The following is a 13,240-nucleotide window of genomic DNA, read 5'->3' on the forward strand; positions in this document are numbered from 1 at the left end:
AATGGTTATATTCTGAATGGTGAAATATTGACCAAATTATAGTAGGACATTATTTTTCGTTCTAGTATGCAGATGGCTGAAAAGAAACAAAGTTGATGAGAGACATCACATTAATTTTTAGTGTTTTTAGATCCCGTAAACATAATGTTGCCTAACAAAACCAGATATAAATATCTATCTATCTATCCATCTATCCATCTAGATATATATATCTATCTATATATATATATATATACCTGTATATATATATATATATATATATATATATATATATATATATATATATATTTTGGATATCAACGTCATCAATTCATTGCTTGGTGTCATCTTAACAAGATAATGCATTACAACATCATCCTGCAGATATGAAAAGTAGACTTCTGGCAAAAACTAGCATTTTCTTTCAGTGCGAGCAGTTCAGTGTAAATTTGTGGTTGCATCAAATCCCCTATTTATTCAAATTTAGTCTCTTACCTTCCGTCGTTGTAGAATCATCGGTAGATGTCACTGTTGTAGAGGACTGGGAAGCTGAGGTGGTTGTTAGTTCTATTATATTTATGTCTGTTGATGTTATGGTTGATGAGGCGGGTGAAGTTTGGGTGGTGCTTAGTTCTGCTGGAAATGTATCTATTGTTGTCTGCTCTCCTGTTTGTGAAGTTAACACAGTTTCAGCTGTTGTTTGTGTTGCTGTCGTGTCATCTACTAACTGATTAGGCATTTCAGTTAATTCCGAAGAGGCTGAGACTAGCAGGGATGTTGCTGGAGGATTTGAGAGTAACGTTGTAGCATTTGTTTCTAACTGTGCCGTAAGAAAAGTTGACTCAGTAGCAGTAGAGTTTTCTGAGACAGTAGCTTGTTCTATTAGTAGTTCTCCTACCAGTGGTGTGGATGTTGGCACGGTTAAATCTGGGACCGTGGATGTTGATGTACTGTTCTGTGATTCAGTAGAGGGAAATGGGACAGTCGTTGAAGATGACAGAGTTGAGACAATTGTCTGATTTATTGATTGTGTGGGTGAGAAACTGTGTCTGTAGCTGCTGTTTCTGTGGGTGTAGTTGTGGAAGTTAAGCTCTCAAGAATTGTAGTTGACTGGTTTGTAATAGTCTCATATTGCATTGTGGATGTAGAAGTTATAGATGATATAGCATAAGTAGTAGTGACTGATTCGGTAGTATTACTGGCTAGTGGTTCTGTGGTGTCAGTTGAAGCATTACTGGTTGAGGTGGACTGAGCTGTTGATGTGCTGTTTAATGTATACGTCATAAGACCTTCAGGAACTGATGTGGTGAAGAGGTCAGTTGTAAAGTTAGGTGTTGTAGACGGTACTGTGCTAGTTATACTAGGTGATGAGGACATTGTACTTGTTGACATTGAGGTTTCTGTGTTGGTAGATTCTGAAACTGAAGCTGTAGATGTTGAAGGAGATGCAACGGTGGTTAATGATTCTGAAGTAAAATTATCTAAAGGTGGTACACTAGTTAATGATGATGACAATGTGGTGGTAATATTTTCGATGGTGGTAGTTGTAGTAGGGGTTAAATGTTCTGTGGTAGCTGAGTCTGTTGTGGTAAGACTGGTTGATGAGGATGTGAGTGGTGATGAGTCGGTAAAGGTTTCTGAAGTGTTGGTAACAGTGGTAGTGGGGGGTACTGTGGTAGTTGTATCTGAGGGTTGAATGTCAAAAAGGCCTGGTGATGGCGTAGTTGTTGTTAATGAAAAAGCAGTGGTGGATGTTGTTGGTGATGCAGTTGTAGTTGATTCTGTACTACTTTTGCACTGATCATCTGGCGGTGGTGTCCTGGCCATATCAGCTGCAAAAACAAAAAGTGAGATGAGCACTATGTCACATATTTTCTCTTCGCTCCCTCATACTTTTGTATAACAAAACTGACTTACTTGGAAACCTTTACTCCATTTCCAAGAGTTTTTCACTCCCCTTTTATATGGATGAATCTTGCTCTAATTTGTTATCTTACGAGTCGTTCACGTTACCAAGGGCTTAGACTACGCTGGTTTGAATCACTGAGTGATGGTTTTTTCGTATATGAAATTGTAACTTTGTTTCTATTCACCTTTAAGGTATCTTGTTAATATTGAAATTTATTTCGTGCTTCCAAATATATGACAAATTCAAACAGGAAACTGTCGAAGAACCTAATAAATTTTGGTAGGTTATCTCACTGTGAATGGAAATAAAACTGAGTGACGGAGCCTTAGCATGATAATAGATTATAGCCTGGGACTATAAATAACGGCATGGGGTTAGTGAGTTATGCTGAAGATTTGGAAACGTGTAAAGCAAGTTGGGTAAACAGTGGGAATTGACAAGATAATTAGAAAATAATGTTAATTATTGCATGCATGATAGTGTTCGTATGAATGAATTCTGTGGTACTAGATCCTTGCAGCCGAACTGGGCTACAGGTGACTGTCAGGTTCCTAATGTGTTAATGCTTGTATAGAAAAATATCATCAGAATATTAACAGGGCGTCCTTGCCTCTCGATCAGAACTGATTAAGTGCCAAATTGATTAAAAAAAATTTCGCTGAACAAGATCTTCAAATATCTTATACAGCCTTTTAGAATATGTGTTTACTTCTAAAATGTCATTTTTATTATGAATGAGCAGATGTAAACCATTTTTGGGTAATTTCAGAAGGTACGAAGAAGCTTCCATAAAAAAAAAAAAACATTAAGTACCAGTTACTGGGCTGCGAGATATAAGAGCTTTTGCTTAGAATATGGAACGAATGGAAACAAAATGAAACAGGAAAAATAAGATCACGCTCTACTTATTAAACAAAACTGTAACATTTCTAACGAATCAATATGAATTTGGCAATAAACGGAATAACCAGTTCCTAAGGCCTCGCCCTTTAAGATAGAGAATGAAGTGCAATAAAACAGATTACAGAGCATCAAACGGTAACGGACGAACTTTTCAGAACAATGAGATGATATGTGAATTCACAAGTCGATACACAAAGCAAGCATCAAAATGACTACTCACGTGATATGGCGTAGAAATTCACCAAGAGATATCCCCCGCAAATTTGGCAAGGGTTCCCAGCACATGGAGTAGTACACTTTCCTTCAGTGACTGGGACGCCGTCGAGACCATTGGTACAGGCGCAGTAACTCCTGTTAGGATATAACAAAAGCAATGGAAAAGTAACTGAAAGCAGTGTGAGTGTGATGCTTCTACCAGGTTTTACTTTGTAAAAGTAAGTGCTGGCAGTTTTGCAAATATATTATGAAGTCTGGTGAGGGCCACATTTCTCATTTTGGCATTTGTATTATCATGTTAGGCTGGTCCTTTGGATCTCAGCTGTGCGTAGGCCACGCTATCCTTATGGAAGAAATGCAATGTCTTTTTTATTGATAGTAAATCATTGTATTTATACCAGTTGTCATCTTTGTACGTTATCGTCATTAAATTCCTGACTTCGACACTGTTGTTTTTTCATTGGCTGCTGACGTAGTTGTTGTGACATCAGTCTATAATCTCCTGGTGACCTTAACGGTGTTGTTTGGAGAGCCATTATCCACCAATTGTTGGCAGCCCGCTTACGTTCTTATCTGGTAGCGGCCTTTTTTTTTTTAATATAATTATCAAGCTTCAGAATGTGACTTTCCATGACTTTTTTTGTATGTTTGTTTGATGTAAACATGTAACTACTCTGGAATTTTGATTTCGTATTTTTTTAAAATAACTTTCTTTGTCAATAACCGGAAATCCCTTGATAAAACTAGTACCACAAGACAGGAACTCTATCACTGGTACATGTATTTGGAACAAACTGATTTATGAAATTTATTACCAAGGTTTTGTGGTCTGAAAACGGCTCATTTACATAAAGCCATGCTAAATGAAGCAAACAAATTATATCGTCATTAAGCTGTCACATTAATTGCAGGTAAACAGGAACTTATTCAAGTTCTTCGGAACGCCAGAGTAAATATTGATAAAACAAACGCTGTTAAAACCTTTCATACGAGTATACGCATGATTTCACAGCTTTGGCTAAAATTATGAGATAAATTTTTACATGTGTAAAACTGTTAGTTGCTTGATTCAAATAGGTACGTTTGTAAATTGGTTCTAATGCAAGAGTAATGTTCTTTTTCATGGATATCAAGGTGCGCATGCGTTTACATGACCATGGTGTATCTGGATTAAACTTGCTGTGAAAGCTGCGACAAACTCTAACACCAAATAAAATGAATCGTTTGCTAGTGACAGATTCCTGAAGCAAATCGTTTCAATATTTTAACAGCAGTCGTAAATAAAATGTTTGTCAGTGGCCGGGTTTCTGAAATTAATTATTGTAATAATTCAACCACAATTGGTATAAATCTTTGCTAAAGCCAACCATTTCAGGAATAAAAAAAAAAAAGGCAAGAGTGATGCATAAGATGAATGATGAAAAATTTGATTCTTATTACAATGAGTTTGCCGTAGCTGTTTGTTCTTTTATTCAGTTCTTTATTTTTAGTTTGGGTTTAGAATCTTTGCGGGAAAAATTAACTAGAACATTAGTATCAGCTTTTGATATGGGCGTAGCCAAGGGTTTAGGAGCACTCCGCCATTGCCTCCACCCTAATTGACAATAAATAACTGTATTACTCTTCCCCGGAATGATCAGAAATTAGTTAACTTTTGTATGATGAACTGTAAATGACAATGCACCTTTAAATGAGTGTTTTTTTCAGCTCTAGGAGAACTCGCTCTCGTCGAATTTTAGGTTAATTCCTAGTTTATAAAGTAGTTTCCCATCGCCCTGAAGATTATCTCATTAGTAATTATTCGTAGGAGGAATTTTTGAAATTTAGAATATTTCAGTAATGGCTGGTTTGCAGGAGATAAATAATTTTCATGCTCGGAATTTTATATTACAGAGATCTCTTTTACCATCAGCCTATGTTTCAGTTTCTCTCTTTATCTATCTCTTTTGACAAGCACACTTTGGTTATTTGCATACAGAGATGTGCACAGGAAGCAGGATGGCATTTAAACTTTCGACCTCCTCTTCGTTAGTCGGAAAATTCACCCACACAAACACATAATATAAAACAAGTTATTAGGAAAATCCTTTAACGAATGATCTCACTAACATGCTGATGCAGTTATCTGAATGCATTTGGGAATACATCGGGTCCTGATAACTTCTGAGAGTTTATGACGAATGCAGAGCATGCATGCGTATCCTTTATATATCAGGATGCTTCCTGGCCTGGCAGGGCCCTGTCTCCGTCCCGGGAAGGCATCCCCTGGTAGAGATGCCCTTGCTTACTCTGGGAAGGTATCCCAGACGGAGGGGCTGGAGACCCTCCTAAAGGGATGCCCCTTTGTGAGGCCCTCCTGGGAAGGCAGCCCCAAAGGAGGACCTCCCTTCTTGGATGCTCTGGCTCCCTCTAGGAAGGCATCTCAGGGACAGGGTCCTAAAGGACCTCTTCAAAGGATGCCTTCCCTAAGAAGACTTGGGCTCCATCACTGGGGTGAGGCCCTCGTATGAGGACATTTCCCGTCTTGGCCGGAGCCTTTCCTCTCTCCTGGAAAGGGTGCTCTGAATGAGGACTCCCTTCTGAGGGGTGTTCCGCCTCCCTCTGGGATGGTATCCCAAGGGGTGGGGCTATAGCCCTTCCTCAAGGGATTCCTTGCCCTAGAAACCTTGACCTCAACTCCAGGCTGGGAAGATCCTTTTTGGGAATCTTCCCAGCCTGGTAAGAGCCCTACAAGGATGTAGGGTCCCCTCCAGGGGTGCCCTGGCTCCCTCTTGGAAGACATTCAAACGGATGCCTTCCTCAGGAAGCCTTGACCACCACTCCCAAGGTGAGGCTCTTCTCTAGGGAAGCTTCCCAGCCTGACAGAAGCCTGCATCTCCCCTGGTAAAGCTCCTCAGAGGACGCTCTCGCTGCTAGGGGTGCCTTGGCTCTGTCTGCAAAGGCATCTTCGGAGTAAGGACTGGAGACCCTCCCCAAGGGATCCCATCCTAGTAAGTCTTCTCAAATGTGAAATAATTAGCCATATGACATTATTCTGATCTTACTAGCTATTTCAGCAAATTTTCCAAGAGAACTCACCCATATTCTGTTCCAGCGTAAAAGTAGTTTGCAAGGGCACATTTGTGCATACAGTGAGCAATCGAATTCGGGCTGATGAAGAAAAAATATGGTATAATCCTCTTGCCCCTGCTGACGACTTCCAGGCAAGTACCATCGGGGGGTTCACACGAAGCTTGAAAAATGGACAAAATGTAGAAATCAGTGTTGAACTTACTGACACAGATAAAATATTTTGGGAGAAAGACCATATAATCAGTATCTCACACTTTCTAAGATCTGTGCTTCTGCTATTCGAACTCTAATTCATATTCAAAGTTTTAATGATATAAATACAAATAATAAATATACACCACAAATATGAAAATATAAGTATCGGTAAATAATCTGTCCCTTGCAGTTGCAAGTGGATGTATATAGGTTATTTTGAGAACGGTTTTATGTAAGCATCTTTTCCGGATGGTGATAAAACTGAAGAATAACAGCATTATACAAGGCTGAGAGGCTCGTTGAAATAAGTTTCAGCTTTAGTTATTTCAAAATTGTGAGAGACAAAAAAAAAAAAAAATTGAGAAATATACTTGGGAAAAATGATTACTGCAGCTTGAAGAATGCAAATTCTTCTCACGATTCTTTTCATTATCTCTTTTCAGAGCGTGTAGCATTACACTGTGCTGATATAGTCCTTAAATGATACCACAGCACTTTCAGTTTAAATTTGCTACTTTTGAGTTTCCTTTATATATATATATATATATATATATATATATATATATATATATATATATATATATATATATATATATATATATATATATATATATATATATATATATATATATATATATATATATATATATATATATATATATATATTCATACCTAGTCTCTTTGTAATACCGTGCCTAACCTTGTCTGGAAACTGTAACGTAATACTCTCGTGACGGAGAGTTCAAAGATGGTTGCCCCTCTTCAGCTTTTGTTATAGAATGGAGAATTGCAAACCAAAGACCGTAAGTCAGAGGCTGAGCAATCTCATGCCTGAAGAAATATAATACATTTTGTTATAGTCTCTCATATAAGCAATGGAATGTTACCGTTGAAGAGTTTGGGGTAAATGTAAATATGTATATATATATATATATATATATATATATATATATATATATATATATATATATCTATCTATCTATCTATCTATCTATCTATCTATCTATCTATCTATATATATATATATATATATATATATATATATATATATATATATATATATATATATATATTATATCATTCAGGAACTAAAATAGTTCCACATTAGTAGTATTTGTTAAACAAACCTTTCTGTGCCCCAGTGTCAGATCCAGTTCGACTGAAGGATACTATTTAAAAAAAAAATCCTGAAGCAAAACGGAAATTCCTGTGTTTCATATCCCTCCTCCCAGCTTGACTAAAAATTCCAACCCTAACATATTCGAAATATCTCGGTCTCAATTGAAATACAGTATCTAACGGTAAAATAACAACATTAATGATTAATAACCTCGACATGAATACTCTTGCCAGTCATTATTAATGATAAATAACTACAGCATAAATACACTGGACAGGTGACATTAACGAATAGCCTCAAAGGTCCTGTATGAACACGGGAGAAACTCACGACCCTAATTGTTAGCACAGTAACAAGTTCAATAATTGTGTAGTATAATTTTCTTCGATCAACTTCTCTCTCCGTTTACCGACTCACATGTAAAGAAATATAATTATCTGATAAGTAATCTTAGTTTGAGGAAATTTGGAAGCTAAAAAGTCATTGTGAAAAAATATACACACGCATACATTCATGCAGATATATACATATATATGTATATATGTATATAAATGTATATATGTATGTATGTATATATATATATATATATATATATATATATATATATATATATATATATATATATATATATATATGCATATACATTCATGTACATATGCGCACACATGCACAAGCACACACACATATACACACATATATATAACGTTTTCACATCTGTATGAAGAATGTATTAGCCTTGCATTTGATATGTATGTTAAAGAAAATTTCACATTCATTGAATCTTCAGTCGTCCATGTACCCAAAGGCCACGAGATTTTACAATGCTGAAATTAAAGGAACTCACCAAACTCTCTAGATTTAGATTTAATTTTAGGTAGTACCTATTCTGTCGAATTGAGGTGAATAGTTTTCGCAGAACTGTATCGATTAATGGAAAAAATTTTGATAATTTTGAGCGCATCAACTAGTATATCAGACTGTACACTTCCAGTCTTGGTTTGAGATGTATATTGTTCTCAGAACGTCATTTCTAACGGTGGGTGCGTTCTTCACAGCCAAAATCACAACGAAATCGAAACTGCGTAATTGAATTGTCTTTACGGACGACATTCTTTCAATGAAAAAATTAATTTCTCTTGCTCTGCTCTGTCACTGCAATGGATTATTGGCAGAAAATTAATTAAAAGGTAATGGAGGGTTAAATATGATTGAGGCAGCTGGTAAAGAAAGAAAGACTGGCTGCAAAGAAACGCCCACAAAGTACAAGAAAAATTAATCACGGCCTCACTTGAAAGACTTCGTAAACAGCGGTGATTTATAAATGTTCCTGTGTGGGAGGTACGTCATCCGCACGGTTTACCTTCGTGTTTCGAACAAGATTACTTCTCGAATCGCAATGTTGCTGTTTTGTTTACTTTTTCCTCTTTTTTTCTTTCTTTCTTTCCAGCAACAATTGAATTATTTATTATCTTGGAAGTTGATATATATATATATATATATATATATATATATATATATATATATATATATATATATATATATATATTATATATATATATATATATATATATATATATATATATATATATATATATATATTCGTCAAATTGAAATTCGTACGCCCTTTTAGAAACAGAAATGAAACCAAGCAGAATTCTTTGTGGGCGGTAATAGGCATTTATCGAAATCATAGCGAAACGGATTGGAAAATATTAAAATATTGATATAGTTTCCTTAATTTTTAAAAAAAGCAGTTCTCTCGTTTCATCTGAGTGTTCTCGTTATTCTGGACTCTAAAACTGTTTGAGTTATTCAGAGGCTATTCAGATTTTTCGTGTTATTTTAATAAGGGAATGTATAAGGCCATATCATCTACTTGTAACTGAAAAAATCTCCTTGTCTTTGCATTACGATTATAGGAAATCAACAAACTCTTTCTGGGGCTGCCAAGTTTTCTAAATAAATGAATCGTTCTTCGTGTACACTAAATTTCTATAAGTTTAACCAGTTCCACAAAGTGTGTTAGCGCGTTCACCCTGGAACCGCTCACGCGTTGGTTCGCATCCTTCCACGAAGCCCGAAAAGCTTCTGTTATTCCCCACCCGGATTTATAGACTTGTATAGTTGTGTATGCCTAGGTGGGGCCAAAATATTTTGGGGGGACCAAATAAAATTGCACAACTAACGTACCATTTCTCTAATTAGTAAAATACACTATTCTCGAATGTATAATCCATATGAATGAAGGAAAATAAGAATATTAGTCATTAGTAAACCCGTATTTGAAATGATAGAGCTCAAATTTCAATTAATTTTCAACTCTTACTAAATGTAAATGTATCAAATGCTGTAAGGGTTAAAGTTTAGCTACAAAAGGAATTTCAACCTGGGGTCCCAGTGGTGGGGACAAGCATCTGACTGGGGACCTACTCCCCCCAATAGCTGACACCCCCTTAGCGACATATCCAAAATAAGCGCAAAGAAGTCGAGATTGCGAACTTTAAGAGAGAAATCACCAAGAGTTTCATTTTTCACGCTGTTGAAGTTCAGATATCAAGCTACTGTGTTGAAACCAACACTTACTTTAGATCTCAATTATATGCAAATTAATCTTTGCTGTTTGAACAGTTATTCTTAAAAGCCGGATGCCGGGTAGCAGAAAACTCCAGTCTTTAAGACTTCCCAAGTTTATGCCCTGTGACCTCTGGGTAGTCATTCCATTGAATGCTACGTAATCATGTTAGTTATTTCGTGAACAAATTGCAATGAAATTGACTGAATCACACTTGTTCTTGGATTTCTCACTTATTCTTCTTTTGTTTGTTTCGCCATGTATTTATCTACTCTCTGCAGTTGATTAAAACATTTAGTATAGTAGCCATGAATAGAAAAATTTTCGATACATAAGCGGTATTCACGATGGTTAGGTTGATCTGTGCGTTGCCTGCAGTCATTGATTTAGTCAGTTGTACGATTCTTGTCTGGCTATAAAATTTTCTAGGAAATTTGGTTTGTGTCATATTGAGTTGGAAGAAAAGATATATACCAATACACATGCACACACATATATATACACACACACACATATATATATATATATATATATATATATATATATATATATATATATATATATATATATATATATATATATATATACATACTGTATATATATTTATATATACATAAACATATAATACACACACATATATATAAGTATATATATATATATATATATATATATATATATATATATATATATATATATATATATATATATATATATATATATATATATATATATATATATATATATATATATATATACACACACACACACACACACATATATATATATATATATATATATATATATATATATATTTATATATATATATATATATATATATATATATATATATAGAGAGAGAGAGAGAGAGAGAGAGAGATAAGTAAAACATCACAAAGTCTTTCATTAAGCGCCAGTACAACTATGTTGCTCATATAAAACGTTGCTTATCAGCGGATCCAAGGTCTTAATCCAAGGTCTTAACTACGTCCCTTCTGTATGACATTTAATAAAGCTTACTTTTTAGGCAGACCTACCTTGTGTCAGGACTAAACCCAACCAAACCAAACGGTACAGCCACACTTCTTTCTGACCCATTCTGAAAAAAAGGGAAAAATCGAATTTGAATTATTTATTTCTGTCCTTATACAAACTGTTATCGTATCTATGCTTTTATTACAGCGTATTTGGTCTTGCATATTCAACTTATATTTGGATGATTAAGGAATAAAAACAAAACAGGTAATCCTTAAAAATCTCTTATGAGGAAATTAAAAATCATTCTATATCTTGGAAGTATTGTAGTCTAAAGAAGACAATCATGTTCTGAGAGGAAACAGAAAAACACTTTTGCTGCTGATGAATTTTTTTTTTAAGTGGGCCATATTGCCTCTTTATTCTTTTGAAGAAAATAGTCGTAGGTCCTTTGATATATCTCTTTCTGTGCTGATACTAACACGGAACTATTTCTAAATGAATCTGACGTTCTGGTTTCCTCACACACTTTCTGATCTGAAAACGCTACTCTTTACCTTGTAATTCTACTATCTGATATTGTATAAAAATGCCAGAAGAATTAACGTTAACATCTCAAAGGTATTGAAAATCGGGTAAGAGGTTTTATCCTTTTTTCACAATAACTGCAAAAGTATATTCTTTTACTTATCCCTATTAATGAAATGTTTTTTGGATAACATAGACTGAAGTAAAAATAAATACAATCAGGTTTTCAGATAATAAATTTCTACAAGAAAAATAATCCCTTTGCTGAGTCTAGGCCTGAATCTGATGATGAACTGAGTAACCAGAAAAGGCAGTTGAATGACCTGAACGGACAGGTTATTCTAAATAATAATTGAAATTCTTTAGCCCTCCTGTATATAAAAAGTCACATCCGTTTATTTTGGCTTCGTTTCAGTTTAACTGGTTTTGTTTTCTTAGTTTAGACGGTAAGACGACCAAATTAAAGATGGTGGCCAGGTTTATTTTCCCTTTCCATTCACAAAATATCTCGAGGCTTAAATTAAAACGACAACCCGGGCATGAATTTTGAAATATCAGAGCGGGAAAATGCAGCTATTCAAGATCTAATTTCAAACTTATTCCAAAAAGTTAAGCTCTCACTCAGTACAAAGAGATAACTCTTCAGGTAAAACTTGTTAGGCCTAAGAGAGGCAGTACCAACTCACCTGCGTTCCTCGGCGGACTCCGGGCTGGAATGAATCTTGGGAACAACTGAAACTTCGCCTGGAGTCCATCGATTCATTTTACTCTTTGTCTCCGTGACCTTTCTAGCTTTCCCATTCTCCGTATCCTAAGATTGACAAAAGTCTTCGGTGCTTAATGTAGCAGTACAATATACACTTAATTCTCTATTAATATAATGGTAGGGGTCGGGATAAATTTATTTGTATAAATTTTAACACGTTAATGATTTTTAAAATATATTAATGACTTCTGAAAAGCTTGAAAATTCTTAGAGAGAGAGAGAGAGAGAGAGAGAGAGAGAGAGAGAGAGAGAGAGAGAGAGAGAGAGAGAGAGTGGGGAACAGCTTCATTTTGACTTCAGTGCAACTGTAAATTGGCATTAATTCTTTTACTGTGTTCGTATTTATACTAGGCATCAGGTTTTCTTTTTTTAAGGAATGGTTTACTTCTCATGTAAAATATACGCAAAGCTTTATTGGTACAAGAACGGGCGCCACACCTAATAATTACCTAAAACAAAATTTTGAAACTGAGAATGTCTTTCCCAGCCTCACTGGATATTAACATACCAGCAAAGGAAGCTATTGAAATCATTATTAATAAAATCTACTTTGACAAAACAGATTTCTGAGGTATGCCAGAAAATGGCTTCTATTAATCGCAAAACTTAATAACCGAAGATAATTATTTCCTTTCCGATGGAAAGTTTTGTAAACAAAAGAGGGACTGGGAGTGGGGATTCCTATATCAGCTACATTTAAAAAGAATTTTATGTCAAGAAATAAAAAAAAAGTAGCTAGAAAACCGGAATTTAAGTTTGAAACCTTTAATCTCTAGAAGATGTGTGAACGGTACCTTTCTTATCTACGGACACGAAAATCACATAAGAGCTTTTTACGATCACTCGAGTAGCCAACATAATAAAACCAGATTTACCACTGAAGAGAGTTAGACAATAAACTTCCATTTTTTGTATCTGCCGATTGAATGAAATGACTAAAAAATTTACTTAACAGAAAACCTATGTATAAATTATAAATATCTATCCCTTTTGTTGAGTTACTTTATA

At 35.0% G+C, this 13,240-nt stretch overlaps 1 protein-coding gene across 1 annotated transcript; it reads right to left on the reverse strand.

The window, feature by feature from the left end:
* Positions 1-307: 307 nt before the first annotated feature.
* LOC136829558 (uncharacterized) lies at positions 308-12,229 on the reverse strand. Its single transcript, XM_067088404.1, has 3 exons — positions 12,153-12,229; positions 3,012-3,142; positions 308-1,811 (listed from the first exon to the last, which is right to left on the reverse strand). Exons 1-3 carry the CDS (start codon positions 12,227-12,229, stop codon positions 1,000-1,002), a joined length of 1,020 nt encoding a protein of 339 aa, XP_066944505.1. The 3' UTR covers positions 308-999.
* Positions 12,230-13,240: the final 1,011 nt, after the last annotated feature.

This window comes from Macrobrachium rosenbergii, chromosome 44 (assembly GCF_040412425.1).
Source record: "Macrobrachium rosenbergii isolate ZJJX-2024 chromosome 44, ASM4041242v1, whole genome shotgun sequence".
NCBI classification, from domain to species: Eukaryota; Metazoa; Arthropoda; class Malacostraca; order Decapoda; family Palaemonidae; genus Macrobrachium; species Macrobrachium rosenbergii.